Source organism: Sus scrofa, chromosome 11, assembly GCF_000003025.6.
Source record: "Sus scrofa isolate TJ Tabasco breed Duroc chromosome 11, Sscrofa11.1, whole genome shotgun sequence".
Classification (NCBI taxonomy): domain Eukaryota; kingdom Metazoa; phylum Chordata; class Mammalia; order Artiodactyla; family Suidae; genus Sus; species Sus scrofa.
In genome coordinates, this window is record NC_010453.5 from 69,427,897 (window position 1) to 69,445,682 (window position 17,786).

Consider the following 17,786-nt stretch of genomic DNA (forward strand, 5'->3'; position numbering starts at 1 on the left):
ACTCGGTTTAACTGTTTGGGGCATGGGTATCGAAAGATTTTATTTTTCTTTTCTGATATTCGAATAATATGCACTTTCAGGCAGTGATTTATGAAGGTTTGTTTTTTTTTTCTCTTACAAATAACCTGAAGCCCTCCTATCAGCGTTTTCTGCAGAAGCCACTGCAACTCCCCGAATCCATAAGGCAGGAGGTGGTTTCTCCGCCAGGAACGATTTGCACTGGGTCTTTGGAAAGAACGAGGGGCTGTTTCCCCACCTGACTCCTTCGCTATTAAACTCCGGGTTCCCAGGGCAGTAGGAATGCTAAGGGGACGTATGCTTCCATCCATGGCACCTGAATTCAAGCAACTTGAAATCTTCACCAATGCTTCAAGGACAAGGAAAAGCTCCAGCAGCACTGCTGTCCTTGGGGCCCCCCCTTGGCCTCCATCCAGGTCTCTAAACAGACTGGGGGCAAGGAGATGCCCCCCTCCTTGACCTCCCTCCTCTGGTGACTGGTGGGTCAGAGGCTGTACTACCCAGCCCACACCCAGAGCCCACGTCCAGAGCCCAGGGCTGCTTCCTCAGAACTGGTCTGGGATGCTCTGAGAACTCGCTTCCACGGTTCCCTTCGGTAGCCTGTTTTTCACTCATTGTCAAAGCCGGGTTACACGTGGAGTGGGAAGTAACAGTGGGGTAGAGAGCGGATGAAACTGAATACTATTTGCCCAAACGATGACAGGTGAACACAGGACTGATCTGGCTCAGGAATGCTAATTTTTAATGACCCCTTTTGCTCACAGTTTGAGTTTCAATAGCTTTCGTGGAAAGGAGGGGTGGGGGAGATGAAGACATTTTTCAGATGCCCCTTCTCTCCCAGAGCAAGACTTCTCTTGGCTTCTTAAATAACTCAAATGCAGAGTTCAGGGCCAACATATTCCCAGGTTGCACTTATGTGGGACACGTGCGCATGTCTGCACACGTCCAGTTACACTTGGTGGCCTTTCAAACTTTTCTACAAACTACCTTTTCAATTTTTTTTTTTTTTTTGTCTTTTTGCCTTTTCTAGGGCCACTCCTGTGGCATATGGAGGTTCCCAGGTGAGGGGCCTAATCGGAGCTGTAGCCGCTGGCCTACACCAGAGCCACAGCAACGCCAGATCGGAGACGCATCTGCAACCTACACCACAGCTCATGGCAACGCCAGATCGTTAACCCACTGAGCAAGGCCAGGGATCGAACCTGCAACCTCATGGTTCCTAGTCGGATTCATTAACCACTGCGCCACGACGGGAACTCCGGAAACAAATTCTAATTTGACCACAGCTGTCTAATTTGATCTGTCTGTGTGTCCCTGTATCTATTGGTATACATCACGACAGCTCCCAATCCCTTAAGTCCTCTGACTTTGCCAAAGTAAAAAATTATGAGAATTTTTTTAAAAAGCTTTAACGTAATATTAGAAAAAGGCTGTAAGAACAATCTTGTAATCCTTAATACCAAGGAACAGCTAGTTTAGTAAAATTAATAAAATCAGATGCTTCAGGCAGGAATTCCACCCAATATTTTGAAACTTACTTCAAGATGCTTCACACAATTGGTCAATATGCAGGTGTTTAAATACATACGAAGTGCAGAAGTCCAGTGAGGAGAAGAAACAAAGCCCACATGGTAGTTTGTACTGGTACCGCCCGCTCTCGGAATGAATAACTAAAAGTCAAGTCTCCTATCTCAGCAAACATGCACTTACATTTTCAAAGGCAGCAGGGTGGGCTGTTTCCTGAAAACCCCATAGGTATATGATAAAATCCCAACACAGTTTGCACCAAATAGACTCAGCAGCTGCTCAAGAGACTAAAAGCAGGAGCTGAGAAGGCCTGAGAGGGAAGGTGGGGAGAATTTGGGAGCAAAATTCACAGCAAGATGGGGGACCCACTTACCAGGTCACCTTGAAGCATGACCAGAGCTTCAGTTCTCTCCCGCCATCCTCTGGCCCCGTGACTAACTGGGGTACGTCCCTAACTTGCCCTCCCAGGCTGCTTCTCCTTCTGAAAAGTGGAAATTGCTAGGCTGCCCCATCTGATCCCACAGGGTTTGGGGGGCCATCACATTCAGCGGGAGAATGGGTGTGGGAAATTCGAAAGCTCTCAGCGAGCACAGGAAAAGCACATCAGACCCTTCCCAGAAGGAAGCTTCTCTCCGCCTCTGGCTTTTAGACCCCAAAGCCCGGCAAGATGCAACCGCCACACCTGCCCCGGGTGGTCACGGGAGGAAACAGAACGTGTCACCAGAGATCAGAGCCTGCGGGCTTTACAAAGTCTTGGCCCACAAGGGTCCCTGTGTTTGTCCTAAGAGAGACCGGCTGGCCCTACAAATCACGGCTGCAGGTGTCCCGCAGCTACACGGGGACCCAAGAGAAGCATGTCCTAGGGAAGGAGCCGGCACGCGGATGCCGCCCATCCTCACCCCCAGCGCAGAGCAGGTGGGCAGACGATACTTACACACTCGGTGTGCACTGGGTGCACGGCGAACAGCAGGGCGGCCAGCAGGGACGACCTGGGGGCCAGGTTGAGCCGCCGGCCCTTGCTGGTGAAGTGCAGGCCCCCGAAGAGCACGGAGAAGACGTCCACCAGCAGGACGGAGATGCCGCCGTGCAGCAGGATGTTGACCGCGTGGAAGCTGGCCGGGTGGAAGCCTCCCGACAGGTAGTAGTTCACCCTGCAGTGAAGGGAGCGTGTTCACACCAGGGGCGCGTGTGAGAAAATGCCACCCGTCTGCGGGGAGAGGCTGGCGCGTGAAACTGTGAAAGGGAGAAGACAAGGTGTGCAGCTTCCATACACACGGTGGCAAGAGGGGCAACGCCATCCAGCTGGGAAGAAAAGGTAAGAACCTAACTAGCTGCAGAGGGGAAAGTGGACGATGAGGGCATCGCAGGGAAGCGGGACAGAAAACACTCAGAGAGGAAAAGCCAAAGGAAAGCCAGACCATTTCTTAAGTGAGAAAAAAGCACGACCATGTCCCAAGAGGATGTAACACACCGCCCATCACCCAGGCTTGTCCCCCGGACCTGGATTTAAGAGTCGCCCATCACCGAGGCTCATCCGCCTGGACCTGGATTTAAGACAGTCACGTGACTTGCTTATCCCCCCCCACCTGAGCCCCTAAACACTCCTTGACAGTCGGTTCCCGGGCCTCGCGAACAGAGAAACACTTCCTCATTGTCAGGGAGTCTTCCTTCTGCTGCCCTCCAATCACTAGTGGTTCCAGTTCACCACTTCCGCTTCCTTGAAAGATCTAGACACAGGTATCTGTGCCTTCGAGAAACAGCTACGCAGGGGGACTTTTGTGAGATGAATAAATAAATCCATTTGCTGCAAACAGCTCTCTGAGTGATGGGGGATGGGGAGGCTGTTTTTCGCTTCATTTGGGTTTTGCATATGGACGTGGCCACTGGAGGAGGATTTAGATCTTGTTTTAATAGTGAAAAGAATTCACAATTTCATCAGATGCCACAGGTTGACTTGATATTATTTCCTCAGTATTAACACCCAAAGAACTGTGCAAAATGCAGGCCACGTCACCAAGGCCTCCTCGCGCGGGGCCAGGCTAATCCCCGAGTGGCTCCACTGCTGGCATCTGTGCTACCAGAGCAGCATGGCCTGGAAGCGATGTTTTTAAGCACCTTCTCTCCACCCTCCTGCCACCTAAGAGCCGGGATCAGTGCGTACTTCTCAGAGAGCACTTAGCGAGCGGCCTATACGTCCCTGACACAGGGAACCTGGTCACGCATAACCTGGTCCAATGTCAAGACCAGCCTTGGGTGTCCTCCGCCCCCCGACGGCTGTCCATCCTGTCACGCCTCACCTGAAGGTCAGCACGGTGAGCGGCCGGTAGGACTTGTGGCTGGTGTTGCTGCTCAGCCGGCTGCCCCAGAAGTCATGACGCCACAGGTCCCCGAGGGGCGTTTCTGCTCGGAGGTCCTGCAGGAACACGCCAGACAGAGGGGTCGGACTCCTCCCTCACCCAAGGGGCGAGCCCTCGCCAAGGCTGCTCTTAAAAATTTCTCGAGAGTTCCCGTTGTGGCGCAGGGAAATGAATCTATTATCCATGAGGATGCAGGTTTGATCCCTGGCCTCGATCAGTGGGTTAAGGAGCTGGTGTTGCCATGAGCCGTGGTGTAGGTGGCAGATTCAGCTCGGATCCCGTGTGGCTGGGGTGTAAGCCAGCAGCTACAGCTCCAATTGGACCCCTAGCCTGGGAACCTCCATAGGTCACGGGTGCAGCCCTTAAAAGAAAGCGAGAGAGATAGACAGACAAATAAATAAATAAATAAAACTCTTCGTGCCTTTCTTCCCCATCTCTCCTGGCAGTCCTGTGCCCCGCCACCATCATCACTCTCCCGGGACACAGCCCTCTGCGTGTTCTCCAGTGACTGCTCCAAAGTGCAAGTAGGGTCACCGCACCCACTGTGACAGCCCCCACCCTCCCAGGACAAAGCCGGTGTTCGGATGGGGTCACTAGTCTGGGGTACTGTGCCCCCTGCCCCAGCTACAGGCTCATCTTGCACTGCCCACACAGCTCCTGCTGCCACCCACCCCAAGGCTGTGCAGGCCAGGTTCCCCTCCATCTGCAGCCCGAGCCCCCCAAGGGCACCCTCAGCCCTCCGCAGCTCACGTGACTGCTATCTGCCTGCCCCACTGGACTGGGGTTCCTCAAGGCCTGGGCCTCCCAGGGTTAGCTGGGAGTACACAGAAGGTGCTCAATCCATGCAGAACAAATGAACAGACCACACAGCTAAGCAAGATCTCCATTACCCCCTGTCATACCCAATACATAAGGTAATTTACCAAAAATATCCTGGTTAAAACATAAGAGCGAGTAGGCATATACATTTTAAAGTTTCCCATTTTTTCTTTTTCTTCTCTCTCCCCCTCTTTCTCTCTCTCTCTCTCTTTTTTTTTTTAAGGGCTGCTCACACAGCATATGGAAGTTCTCAGGCTTGGGGGTGAATCAGAGCTGCAGCTGCCGGCCTACACCACAGCCACACCAGATCTGAGCCGTGTCTGTGACCGACACCACAGCTCATGGCAATGCCGGATCCCCGACCCAGTGAGCGAGGCCAGGGATCCAACCCACACTCTTGAGATCTTGCTTAGCTATGTGTTCTGTTCATTTGTTCATGGATACTAGTCAGGATTGCTAATGGTGAGCCACAAGAGGAACTCCAAAATATTATTAAACATTTTAAAACAATACCTTTCTTATAAGGTAATTTGATGTGGTGCTCTACTACACATACTTAGCAATGAATCTTCTTTAAAAACATTTAAATATGAAGCGAGATTACTAAAACTGTGTTCAACAAGAAGAAAGGCAGAGAAGGCACCTGGAGTAAAAGCATCAAAACTGAATATTAATTTCCTCTTTACAGCATAATTAAACAGGAATATTTTAGGATCTAGAAATTATGATGTGATAAGCACTGCATAGTGTAGCAGTCAAGGTTCTTCACCACAGTAACCAAAACAACTCTGATTACCTGAAGCAAAGAAAAAATAAGAGGGCCTCAAGGAGAGGGCAAAGCTTAATGACTCCTGGGGGAGGGGGGGCAGGGGCTGGAAAACTGGCTTTGGGGCTTTGCAGCCAGAAGGGCACCCATAAATCAGACCACTGGGCATCTTACTGAGGCTGCCCGGGTGCCTGCAGAGCCCTCCTCTCTGTGACCAGCTCCTGACTCCAACAGGTGGGTATAAAATGACAGGAACGCCTTTGCCTGGGTTTGCATCCAAACGGGATAGTCTTTGCAGCTTGTAACCACTTGAAGGTGGAGAATTTCCCCAGTGGAAGAAGTGCGTCCAATCTCGGCCAGTCCAAGAGCGCGACCCGTGTCCAGGGCACGCAGGGGATTTCAGGAGCATCTGCTACTTAGGTGCCTGATGACTCAAAGGGAAAAGCCTGGGACGGGTGACAGAGGCAAGCTGGTCACCTGATACCCACTTTGAGGGTGAATTTCACTTCCAGTGGGTATCCGCTTCAGAGGCCTGGAGCGTACCAACCCCTCTTCTAAAAGTCGGTTTGGTACTGCCTGAAGGTTGTGTGACCCACCCGCTAACTTAGGTCACACCGTTACCGCCTTGGAAGCTCATGTCCTCTTGCACGGACCCAGAAGCACCTGCTGGTTGTGAAGGATTTGGCAGAGGATCTTCCCTCCATTTGAGCAGAAGATGAACACTAGCGAAGCTCTAAATATTTCATTAGGTGTCGCCTATACACAGCAGGGCGTGCCACACGAAGAAAGATCAGTTTTTCCTCCTAATGATTTACGAAAAAGATGTGTTGTGCCTGAAATTCCTGCTAACTCCACTGTCTCAGAGAAAATCATCATCTCAATGAAAAAAAGGCAACTCAACACTCCAAGGAAGCATCTGGAAAACAGTCTTTAACAGCAATAAAATCCCGTAACAGCCTGTTTCACATTACCGTAGGCACGATGCCAAGGAACAGAAGAGGGCCTTTCATTAACCAGGAAAGGGAAAAAAAGAGGGCTAGCAAATTAACAAAAGGGCGCAGTGTGATGCTCTGGAAAACACTGCCAAGACAACACGCAGCAGAGCCGCACAATGGCTTCGTCTGCCTTTCCCGCACAGAAGAAAAGAGAATTACAACCTCACGCCAGCACATCTCACGTGTGACAGTTCGTGTTGCTCCTGCCTCGCTCACCGAAGTTCTCCAGCGTGGGCTCGTCGTGAACACTTTCTAGATCCTCTACTTTATAACAGTGGAAGAATCTAGAAACTCGCAACCAGCGGAATTTAAAAAAATAAATAAATATACTTGGAAACTCTCAACCAGTGGAATTTAAGAAAATAAATATATTTAGAAACTCTCAACCAGTGGAATTTAAAAAAATAAGTAAATAAAGGCACAGCCTCCCATCTGGTTAGAAAAGCAAAGCTGTAGCTCTTCAGCCTCCAATGGGACATAGCTGCTTAGAGCTGCAAACTTATTTTTCTTTTAAGCAGGTTTAAAAAAGAACTGGAGGAGTTCCTGCCGTGGTTCAGTGGTTAATGAATCTGTCTAGGAACCATGAGGCTACGGGTTTGATCCCTGGCCTTGCTCAGTGGGTTAAGGATCTGACGTTGCTGCGGCTGTGGTGTAGGCCGGAAGCTGCAGCTCCGATTCGACCCCTAGCCTGGGAGCCTCCATATGCTGCGGGAGCGGCCCAAGAAATGGAAAAAAGACAAAAAAGAAAAAAAAAAAAAAAAAAAAAAAGAACTGGAACAGAAACACCTGCAGTAACTGCAGGGTGGACTTGAGGAAAATTACACATGAAGAACTTGAATTCAAAATGAAGATGAACGAGGCTGGAGTCTGTGCCATCCAAACAGAAAATCATTTACAGTATGTTGCCAATAAAATATCTGCAAAGCAATCAACTCTTTAGCCCTCCCCACCCTATATATGTTTGTTACATAAGGAATTTTTCTGAAAACTTTTTTGGCTGTGCCCTCGGCCTGCAGAAGTTCCCAGGCCAGGGGTCGAACCCATGCCACAACAGCGACGATGCTAGATCCTTAACTCGCTGAGCCCCCAGGGAAATCCTCAACACTTTCAATATGAAAATGACCTTTTCCTCATTTGGAAGAAATCCCTAACTTCAAAATTTTAAGAGCATTTAAGGACAGCGTCAAAGAGTTGCTTCAACTGCATCTACTAGGGAGAGATTAGCAAATTCCATCAAGATTCCTTCACCCATGAAGGCGCAGAGAACATGTGCTGAGCAGCGAGCTTGTCAGAGGCTCTACCCTCTGCTGTTCCCACTCTTCCTCCTCTGGGCTTTCCCTGCCTCCAAGTTCCCCGTGCTGCTCTTCTTTAGCTCGCTGAAACCTGTTTCTCCTTTCCTATCTCAGTCAGCGAGTGAATGATGAGAGTGTCCTTTTTCCCTACACCTGCTGGTGAGCAAAACCAGCTAGGATTTTGCAAAGTCAGCAAACCCGAGTCTCCAACCATGAAACGAGCAGGAACTGCAGTTTCCCTGAGCTGTAGGCTCCTGGTCTTCGGGCAGCTGGCAGCAGGCCGTCCCGATGCTGTACCAGAGAAGGACAAAGAAGGAGGCAGCTCTCTGTCTGCTGAGGACGCACCTTCCAGCGGGAGACAAGACTCGTCCATCACTGTGGCAAATGCATGGGGATTTTTGGTTGTTTTTTTGGTGGCAGTGGGGGCGTGGGGGTGGGAGCGGGGACCATTCTAGCCTAAAGTTCTGGAAATGTGTCACAAAACCTGAAATAGTCTGCAAGGCCCTGTAATACCCTGGCCTTGTCATCTTGGAAGAACGTCTCTCTGATACCATTGTGTGTGGACTGGGGCCTCCTGCTTGAGGTTAGGCAGGGCTTGAAGCCCCTGCTGCCAGGGATAAAAGGGGCCCTAAATCAAGGAGATGCCATCTGAAAGCGATGGGAAATCTAGAGCACGATGGGAGCCCAGGTTCAGTAGAGAATAACCTGACACAGAAGCAGATTAGAGGAGACATACGCAAGTGGTTAACGCCCGTTTATCAAAGAGAAGTTAAGATACCTTATTGTTAACAATCGCTTCAGAGTCGTCGAAGACAAAGTCGCCATCGTAGCTGCGTGCGAAACACAGGAGGGAAGCGAAGCCCACGACTAGCTTAGCCCAGAAAGGAGGGAGGACAGCAGATGGAATGATGTGGTCCAGATCAGCATCCCACTCGGCCATCCTGAAAACCGCGGGCAGCCAGCCTCTTGCTCCAGCATTATGCTGCCTAGAAACCTGCAAGGAAACGGACCCGGCATGAATGCTCAGCAACGCGTGCACTGTCAGCAGTGTTCATTTTATTTTGCTTTTTTAGGGCCGCATATGGAAGTTCCCGGGCTAGGGGGTCGCATCAGAGCTACAGCTGCCGGCCCACACCACAGCCACAGCCACACCAGATTCGAGCCGCATCTGCGATCTACACCACAGCTCACGGCAATGCCGGATCCTTAACCCACTAAGCGAGGCCGGGGATCGAACCTGTATCCCCATGAATGCTCATCGGATTCATGTCGGCTGCGCCACACCAGGAATTCAGTCAGGAGTGTTTATACAGTGGACATGTTTACTTCAAGTGAATGAGAGCCAGACAGTCATTTATTGGTTTATGCTGCAAGTTTATAAGATACAATCATTAAAAGCTTGCAAAGTGATTTCCAGTGGGCAGAAAAGTCACTCACACAGAGATTCTCCTGGGCCCAGTGCAACCTACCAAATCAGAAGTCCTTGGGTTTCTGATACTGGATTACCCTTGAGAGAAACAGATTTAAGGGGATTCTATATTTACCGACTCCACAAGGCAAATAATTTTCATAGTCCTCGCACCAGTTTACAAAGTTCAAAAAAAAAAAAACTATTTTGCTTCATCCAATCAAGAAAAATTGGTCAATATTCATTGTTGGGGCTTAGCACATGGTGTGCGCATGCGTGCATGATGCAGCGTCCTGATTCTGAAAGCGCTTACTGTTTATCTGTAGACACGCACAGCAGGTAAATGAGAATCTGGGAGGGAGAAGGGCCTGACAGAGAAGAGGAGGCAAGCACACAGCCGTGCTTCACACACAGAGGACAGACACTGCAGGGCACACACTGCACACTGCCCAGCCTGGGACAGCATCGCACCCCAGCAGTTTGAGCTGCATCCCAAAAGAGAAGGGCCTGGGCGCTCCCAGGTGAGAACACGACCTTCCACATCGATGTGCCAAGTTAAAAGACTTCATTTTAACTCTTCTTCCAAACGGGCTCAATGCTAAAGCCAGAAATTTTCTCTCTCAGCCCTGGCATTTATTAGCTCCGTGGCCTGGTGTAAGCTACCTATCCCCCAGTCCACTTCCTGTGCTACTGCGCAAAACAAAAGAACTTTCTAGCAGTGAGAGCTGCCTAAGAGCTTCCTGACTTGGAATTCACCCAAACAAATATTAAACTATCCCTCTAATCACATAGTATCTGTCCCCATGGCCGCCTCACCCTCCAGAGGCCCTGTCTTTGGTTTTACCAAAGGATCACCGCTGCGTCAAACAGCTTAGAAGTTCCAATCCTGTCACTTTGGCCAAGTTACTTCACCTCTCTGTTTCCTCACTTCTCAGACAGGGATGACAACTGGGCCCACCTTACATGGCTGTCCTGAAAGTTAAATAAGACACCTGCCTAAGGGGCTGAGGAACACTGCCTGGCTTAGTGCCTGCTGGGGAAAGGTTAGCCACGATTACAAGTGCTTTCCTCAACGAGGGAGGGGGCATGGGCACAGACCATCCTGAGAAGCCCCCCCACCCCGAACATCTGGTTTACTGGTCCTGAGGCTCTTGCCTGCCCCAGTAAGGGGGCTGGCGCACATTCCTCCATGCTGAGGTGGAAGAAAATCACAAGCCTCCTGATGGGGAAGGCGGTTTAGAGGCACACTTGACCCTTGAACAACTCGGGGGTTAGGGGTACTGGCCCTTGCTACAGCTGAAAGTCCACGTATAACTTACAGTCAGCCCCTTGTATCCATGGTTCCTCCGCATCCGGGGATTTAACTCACTGCAGATGGTGAAGTCCTGAAAATAATCCGCACACACGTGGACACATGCAGGTCAACCCTGGTTGTTCAAGGATCAACTGCATTTGTTTCCAAGCCTCTGAGGGAATACCCTAGACTATGGAATCAATAAGAACTCGGCCCAAGCGGTCACCTGAGGTCACAGGCATCTTTTCTTGCTTTTTTTTTTTTGGTCTTTTTAGGGCCACATCTGCAGCATATGGAAGTTCCCAGGCAAGGGGTCAAATTGGAGCTACAGCTGCTAGCCTACACCACAGGTGTACACCACAGCTACAGCAGCTCAGGATCCGAGCCATGTCTGCGACCTATACCACAGCTCATGGCAACACTGGATCCTTAACCCACTGAGTGAGGCCAGGGATTGAACCTGCGTCCTCATGGATACTAGTCCAATTTGTTTTTGCTGTGCCTCAATGGGAACTCCCACACAGGCATCTTTTCTCCATAGGCTTCTATCCGCCTGAAGTTGGAGACAAAGCCAAAGGTCAACAGGACACACTCTGCTCCAGTCACACGGGCCCTTTCCAGGTGCTGGAAACAGGCCCTGGTTTACAGTCCGGAGATGGAGGGCTCCCTGGCTCTCAGTGCTGGCCCCTGAACTTCTCCACTGTGATATTCCAGCCACTATCTGCTGTGTTGGGTTTTTTTTTTCCCCCTTTTCAGTGAAAGGATAAGCCATTGGTCAAATCCAAACTGCAGCTCCTAACACAGCAGAGGTCACCATGCAGGCCCCAACCGCTGTGTCTACACTGCAGCTAATGGAATGACTCCTGCTACTAGAAATAAACTACATAATTGAAAAAGCCTGAATAGTTAGGGAGATAGCCTGACTTACCTTGGAGAGGGTAAAGGGGTTCTTTGATTTAGAAAATGAATGTGGAGTTCTCTTGTGGCCCAACAGGTTAAGGATCCAGTGTTGTCACTAGAGCAGCTTGGGGGGCTACTGTGGCAGAGGTTCGATCCATGGCCGGGAAATGTGAAAGAGAGCAAATACTTGATATCGACTTTAAATGTAAAACAGAGCTGTGAGCTGACAAATGGTCCCATAAGTGGTCTTTGATGTCGTCTGCTTCAGGCCCCAAAAGTTGAAGCGCATTTCACAAAAGGTTACGTGGGGTTCCAGGGGCCCTCCTGGAAGAACACTGGACCAGGGAGTAATGTGTGCTCCTAAATTAGTGGTGGTGCCTCCCTTTTCATCTCCATTTTTGTAACACACACAGCAAGTCTGGTTCTTAGACAACAGCCCCGAACATTTGGGCGCGTGGTGGGCCAGGCCTGGACTCTCGGGGAGTCAACAGGATGGGGGAGCCAATCTCAGAAGAGCTCCTCTTTTTCTCCTGCACAGACACCAGGGAACCTAGTCTGTCCCCTTCTCCCTTCTGGCTGCTCCCCTCGTCAGGGCAGCTCCCCTCCTCTAGTCTCTAAGATTCTCACTTCTCTGCTGCCCCTGAGAATACTCACAACGGCCTCTTCATTTCAGGCACGACTGTTGATGGGTATAGTAGGAGGTCAGAAAATACTGTGGATGAGCAAATGCAGCACAGCTACAAAGTGTTAGGAACCTGCACAGAGTGCTCGGTCCAGCCCAGTGGTTAAAAGCACAGGCTCTGGAGGCAGACAGATTTGGACTTGGTACCTGCATGACCTTGAGCTTCCTAGTCTTTGAAGGACTGAGCCTCATCAGCACGAGAGGGTACCAGCTGGAGGAGGTGGCGGTAAGGCTCAAGTGAGAGTGTAAACAATTAGTCCTCATTACTGGTATTATTTTGGCAAGATTAGTTCCCGGTGCCCAGCCCCCGACCTCCTGTCTTGGGATCACCTGATGCGGCTGTTTATTCTTGAAGATGGGCTCACCAACCAAGGCCAGCTGGTGACCTGATGCAACTGAGAAAAGGGTACCCTCCTTTGGGGCTGACCCAGAGCACTGCTTCCCTGGCCAGGCATCCGTCTGTCCTGCATAAACTGCACAGCCATACAAACCGATCCTGTTTCCAATTCCTCTTTCTCCAACGGTACACGACCTTTGTGCCTGCAGTGATTCCAGCCAGGCTTGGTACTAAGGTACAAGAAGCCCTGCTAGCATGAGGTGGTATGACGGAAGAGACGGGTCCCCTTTTTGGCACCCAGACCATGAGCGGAGAAGGCCCACGTTCCGTTCCGTTTCTCTCTCGATGGCCATGGGGTGGGGGTGGGGGGTGGAGCATCACCATGGCCCTCTCCTCCAGGGAATGTCTTGCCTAAAGGACAAAGTTGGCATTGTCCCACTCCTGTGCAGGTTTCGCACTATACTGAGAATCAACTGGTACCTACAAGGAGTTGGATTTGGAAGAAGCAGAAGTCTATTCTCAATTTCTCAAACTTTTCTCAAGCCTCTATTTTCAGATGGTTACCACAAATTCGTCAATCACCAATGAAAAGGTCAAAAAGGCCTCCAGCAGGGACCCCATGTCACCTTCCGAAAGCAAATAAACATCAGTCACTGAGCTGTGAACCCTGGGGACCTGGTGACAGCTGACACAGCAGCCTAGACTGCAGGAAAGGGGATGACAGATCAAACCTAAATGATCCCTGGAAAACTGAGCAGCCACCACCTCCTACAGAATATTCTTCCACTTGCACCAAAGGGCCTTCTGGGCTCAGGCTGTCCTTTCGACCTCACCAGCAACCATTCACGCACCAGCTGCCCTCTGCCAGGCTGAAATGAGACAGTGCCTCTGGAAACCAGAATAAAGAACACGTGGTTTCTGCCCCAGCATCTGGAGACCTGAGCTGCCTGCTCCTCTCCTGGGGCCCTCAAGGCACAGGGACTGTCATTTCCACCACCCTCCGCGGAACCGAATGCCACTCCAAGTGTCGTCCTCTCGGGACCACCTTCCTGGTTTCTTAATTCAGTAACACAGGACGGCCAGGCGTGCCTATAGCAGCAATGACTGCGGAGGTTCGACATTCAAGGTCCCCACTGTCCCAGAAAGTTTCCAGCTTGCTAGCTTGTAGCCATTTTTCCCTCTAAGTCAGCCGGTGTCACGGTCGGGACCTCGAGGAGAGGGGACCGGGAGGGGATCCAGTCCGTCCTTACTGTTAATTATTTCTCAAGAAATCCTCCCCACCCATCTGCTCTCCGAGAGAAAGAGCAGTGTGGGATGATTCAGAGCTCTGGCGAGAGCTCTGCTCTAACTCCTCCCTTCTTTTGTGTGTGGTTAAAAAAAGAAGAAAATACACACAGCCTACAGCCACAACATCAACAAGACCAGAAGCCCCGCGGAGTCCGCGGGAGGTGAAGTGGCGGCTGCACCACCTGCTCCGCTTCCCCAAACTCCAAGCCCGCGCAGGGAAGTGGCAGCCCGGTAGCCCCAAGGGCCCCGACCCAGGGCACGCCGCTCTCCTGCCGCTCCGCCCGGCAGCCAGCGCGGAGTGGCTGGCACTACAGCGCTGCAGGGGAGCCGCCTTTAACCCTGGGCAGGCGGCCAAGCCGCCCGGCTGCGCCCTGCCGTTGTCCGCGCTGCGGCCAGCTGGCGGCCAGGCGCGGGGTGGCGCGGGGCCCCGCGGCCAGGTGGCCGCTCCGGGGACGCGCCAGAGGCGCTCGTGAGACTGGGGTCGAAGGAGCGTCCGCGCCGGTGGAGTGGGCAGGGGGCGCGGGCTGGCGCAGGGGCGCGGGCTGGCGGAGTGTGCACCCTTCACGCCACGCTCTTTGTCCCGCGTGCCGCTTACACCCGGGAGCCAGGCGAGAGGGCCCGCAACCCCCCTGACTCTAGCCCCGGCCGCAGCTCAGGTCTTGGAGCCAACTCCTCCAGCAGCGCCGACACCGCGCCCGCGTCGGCCCATGGGGCTCGGGACGCGGCGGCAGTGGGAACCCCGCGTCCGCTCCGCACCCAACTCCGCTGGCCCCGCGGCGCTCTCCGCCGCTCGGCCCTGCAGGGGCCGCCCCGCGCGTTACCTGCAAGGAGCCAGAGCGGCGGCCGCATCTCCCTCCCGGGCGCGCAAAGTCCCCCAGCTCTCGGCGCCCGCCCGGAGCTGGCCAGGGGGAGGGGCCGCCCGCGCCGCGCCCCCGCCCCCTGCCGCGCCCCCCTCGCCCGCGCCGTGCGCCGCCCGCACCGCCCGCAGCTCCCCACGCGCGCGGACGCGCTCTCTCACACTCCCGCCTCGGCCCGCCCCCTCCTCGCGGCTATTGGTTGCTTCTACCGTCACTTTCACGCCGCCGCCGGCCCCTCTTCAGCTCATTGGTGGGCGCGCCAGTGACGTCAGGCCAGAGGGCGCTAGTCGCGGAGAAGGAGCCGCAGGGACAGACGGACTCCGCTGGAGAGGAGGAAATGTTCTGCGCGCGGAGCCCGGGCGGGGCCGGGGCGGGAAGGGGCGGCCCTAGCCTGGCCCCGGAAGGCGGGCTGCGGGAGCTGGTCGCAGAGGGGCTGTCGCGGGCACGTCTCCCTCCCTCCTGCCGTCCGCCTCGCAGAAGCTTGTTCCTGGCCTGTCTCGCGCTCCTCGCGCTTTCGGTGGCGCTCGGCGGAGGTACTGCAGCGTCTCCGCAGGAAAAGGCGCTGGATCGGAACGACCAGAACTCTATAGACTTCTTCCTGTCTGGGAGGAGTTGTTCCAAAAGTGTGTCTCCACTCTCCGCCTCTCAGGAAGGAACCGAAACTGCGTTCGTCCCTCCGAGGCCCTGCTGCCCCAGCGTTTGTTTTTAGCAGCTTCTGTTCCACGGCCCTGATCTGCATTCTCACGCTGAACCCACGAACCCTGCTGTAGCCCTCCGCGTGGCCAGATCCGCCTCCCATCGTCCATTCACCGTCACTTTGTCCTAAACTTACACTCCCAATCCCATTGCCACTCCACCCGTCTCATAACCATCATTCTCAGTAGTTTCCTCTGTCTTCCTGTTTCAAGAAAAAGAAACTTTTTCCACTTTCCGCCAGCAAACCTACAAAGCCACTCCTAAAGGCACGGATTCCGGACAACCCCCCTCCCCCCTTCCCGCCTCCAAAGTTTAACATCTCCCTCTGGACTGGATCGGAATCATCAGCGTTTTATCAGCCCCAAGCCTTCGAGTCCTCCACCTACCCTTCCACCCCGCCTCGCTCGGGCTTCTCCATAGCCGAAGTTGTTGAAAGGTTGCTCACTTTTCTAGTCTCCCAACTCGCATTCATTTCTTGGTTTCCGCATTACACTGAAACTGCCTTGGCTCTAGTCTCCGATAACACCTGCAAGCGCTAAATGCAAAGAACATTTTCCTTCATTTTACTTGATCTCTTAGCAAAGTTCATTCTTCCTCCTTAAAACACTTTTGGAGGAGTTCCCGTCGTGGCGCAGTGGTTAACGAATCCGACTAGGAACCACGAGATACCACAAGGTTGCCAGTGGGTCCCTGGCCTTGCTCAGTGGGTTAAGGATCCGGCGTTGCCGTGAGCTGTGGTTTAGGTTGCAGACGCGGCTCGGATCCCACGTTGCTGTGGCTCTGGCATAGGCTGGTGGCTACAGCCCCGATTAGACCCCTAGCCTGGGAAACTCCATATGCCGCGGGAGTGGCCCAAGAAATGGCCAAAAAAAAAAAAAAAAAGACAAAAAGACAAAAAACACTTTTGGTGATAGAGGCACTCGGCTCCTTGTTGTTTCTCAGTCTCCTTGGCCTGCTTACCTGCTTCTTGAAAACCGCCAAATGACATATTTTAAAAGCCCTTTCAAGCCCCAATTTTTCCCTGCATGATTTTTTTTTTCTTTTTTGGCCATTCCTCTGCCATATGTAAGTCCCCAGGGTCAGGGATCAGATCCCAGCTGCAGTGGCAAACTATGCTGCAGCTTCAGCAATGCCGGATTCTTTAACCCACTGTGCCAATTGGGGATGGGACATGCATCTTCCTCTTGCTGCAGAGATGCTGATCGAGTTGCACCACAGCGGGAACTCCCCCTGCATGGTTTAACACACTGCCAACATTTTGCTGAATATCTTCCAAATCTACTATTCTGATCTTCTCTGAGCTCCAAGCCCATGTATCTAGCTTCCTATTAAGCTTCTCCACTTGGTTGTTACAGGAACCTCAAATGGAACACATCCGAAATGGAACGCATGCTCTCACTCCTTGTTGCTTTCTGCCTCTCCCTGTTATGTTGATGGGTCCAGTAGTTTCCCAGTTCTGCCTTCACCCTTGGCATGGAACAAGTCACTAAGATTCTCTGGCTAAATGTCTATCAAATCTGAACACCTCTTTCCATTCCCACTGCTATATTCAATGTTGTGCTATGAGTGTCACATTGGTAGATTGTAGTCCACCACTGTGGGAGTATTTACACCATGGAAATTGGCAAACATGAATCAGAACTTGATTTGTTGTTTTGCTGATTGTCCTCTTTGCTAAACTTAAGAAAGTGATGGAGGAAATAATAATGCTAATTAAAGTTAAGAAGGGTTGTGTTTGGTGCTGACATGAAAAGATTTGAGTTTAATGGGTTTAATTTATACAAGGGTGAAAAAGAGTTGAACAGATCCTATTCAGATTTAATGACAATAAATGTATTGGGAAAAGAGCCGATCAGAGGATATTCCATTTGTGAAATCATGGTTAAATTACAAGCATTGGTTGGATACAGAAAGATAGAAGCCTTTAGCAAAAATCAACAAAAGCATTCCAGGAGAATTCATCAACTACGTGGAATTTGCAGGAAAGAGTATTTGCATATTTTATCATTACTTGGAAACTGTGTGACGATCCTTTATGTCATTTATAATCTTTATGAACATTTGTAACATGACACACACATATAGGCATATACATGTGTGTTTTCCCTAGAAAAACAGTTGTTAAACATTTACTAACAAGCTCTTGATTACTATAGTTAGCGTTGCAAGGGCATGGGGAAAATGAAAGGTTCTCCTTCATTTTGCTACTGTCCTTCAATTCTCTGTAGACGGCGCACTCCTTACTGCTTCCCCCAGGATAGTTCACTCTCCCTGTGGCCACTCTTGGCACATCACTGTTCCCGTTGCTCTTAGATTGAAGGCCCCAATGCTGTTGCATGACCCCGACCCCTTGTCTCCTGTTTCTAAATCATCTCATGCCCCTGTCACCTTTATTTCCTAAGCGCAGCCACATTGTCCTTGTATCATCCTAAGGTGTGCCATGCTCCTTTCCATTTGGGGCTGTTCACATCCCCTGAAGCCCTCCATCCTGCTCACCTCCATGACACCCAGCCAACTCTAATTCCTCCCTGGGGTCTCTGCTCAAATGGCA

The 17,786-nt window shown here is 51.7% G+C and overlaps 1 protein-coding gene across 5 annotated transcripts in view; it reads right to left on the bottom strand.

The window, feature by feature from the left end:
* Window positions 1-14,873, bottom strand: part of TMTC4 (transmembrane and tetratricopeptide repeat containing 4) — an 81,551-nt gene extending 66,678 nt beyond the window's left edge. Inside the window, exons 1-5 of one of the 5 annotated variants that reach the window (XM_013980644.2) lie at window positions 14,504-14,648; window positions 9,012-9,141; window positions 8,553-8,768; window positions 3,843-3,958; window positions 2,480-2,696 (exon numbers count right to left, since the gene is read on the bottom strand). In XM_013980644.2, the coding sequence (XP_013836098.1) occupies window positions 2,480-2,696; window positions 3,843-3,958; window positions 8,553-8,768; window positions 9,012-9,023 (561 nt within the window). In that variant the 5' untranslated portion in view covers window positions 9,024-9,141; window positions 14,504-14,648. 5 annotated transcript variants of the gene reach the window in all.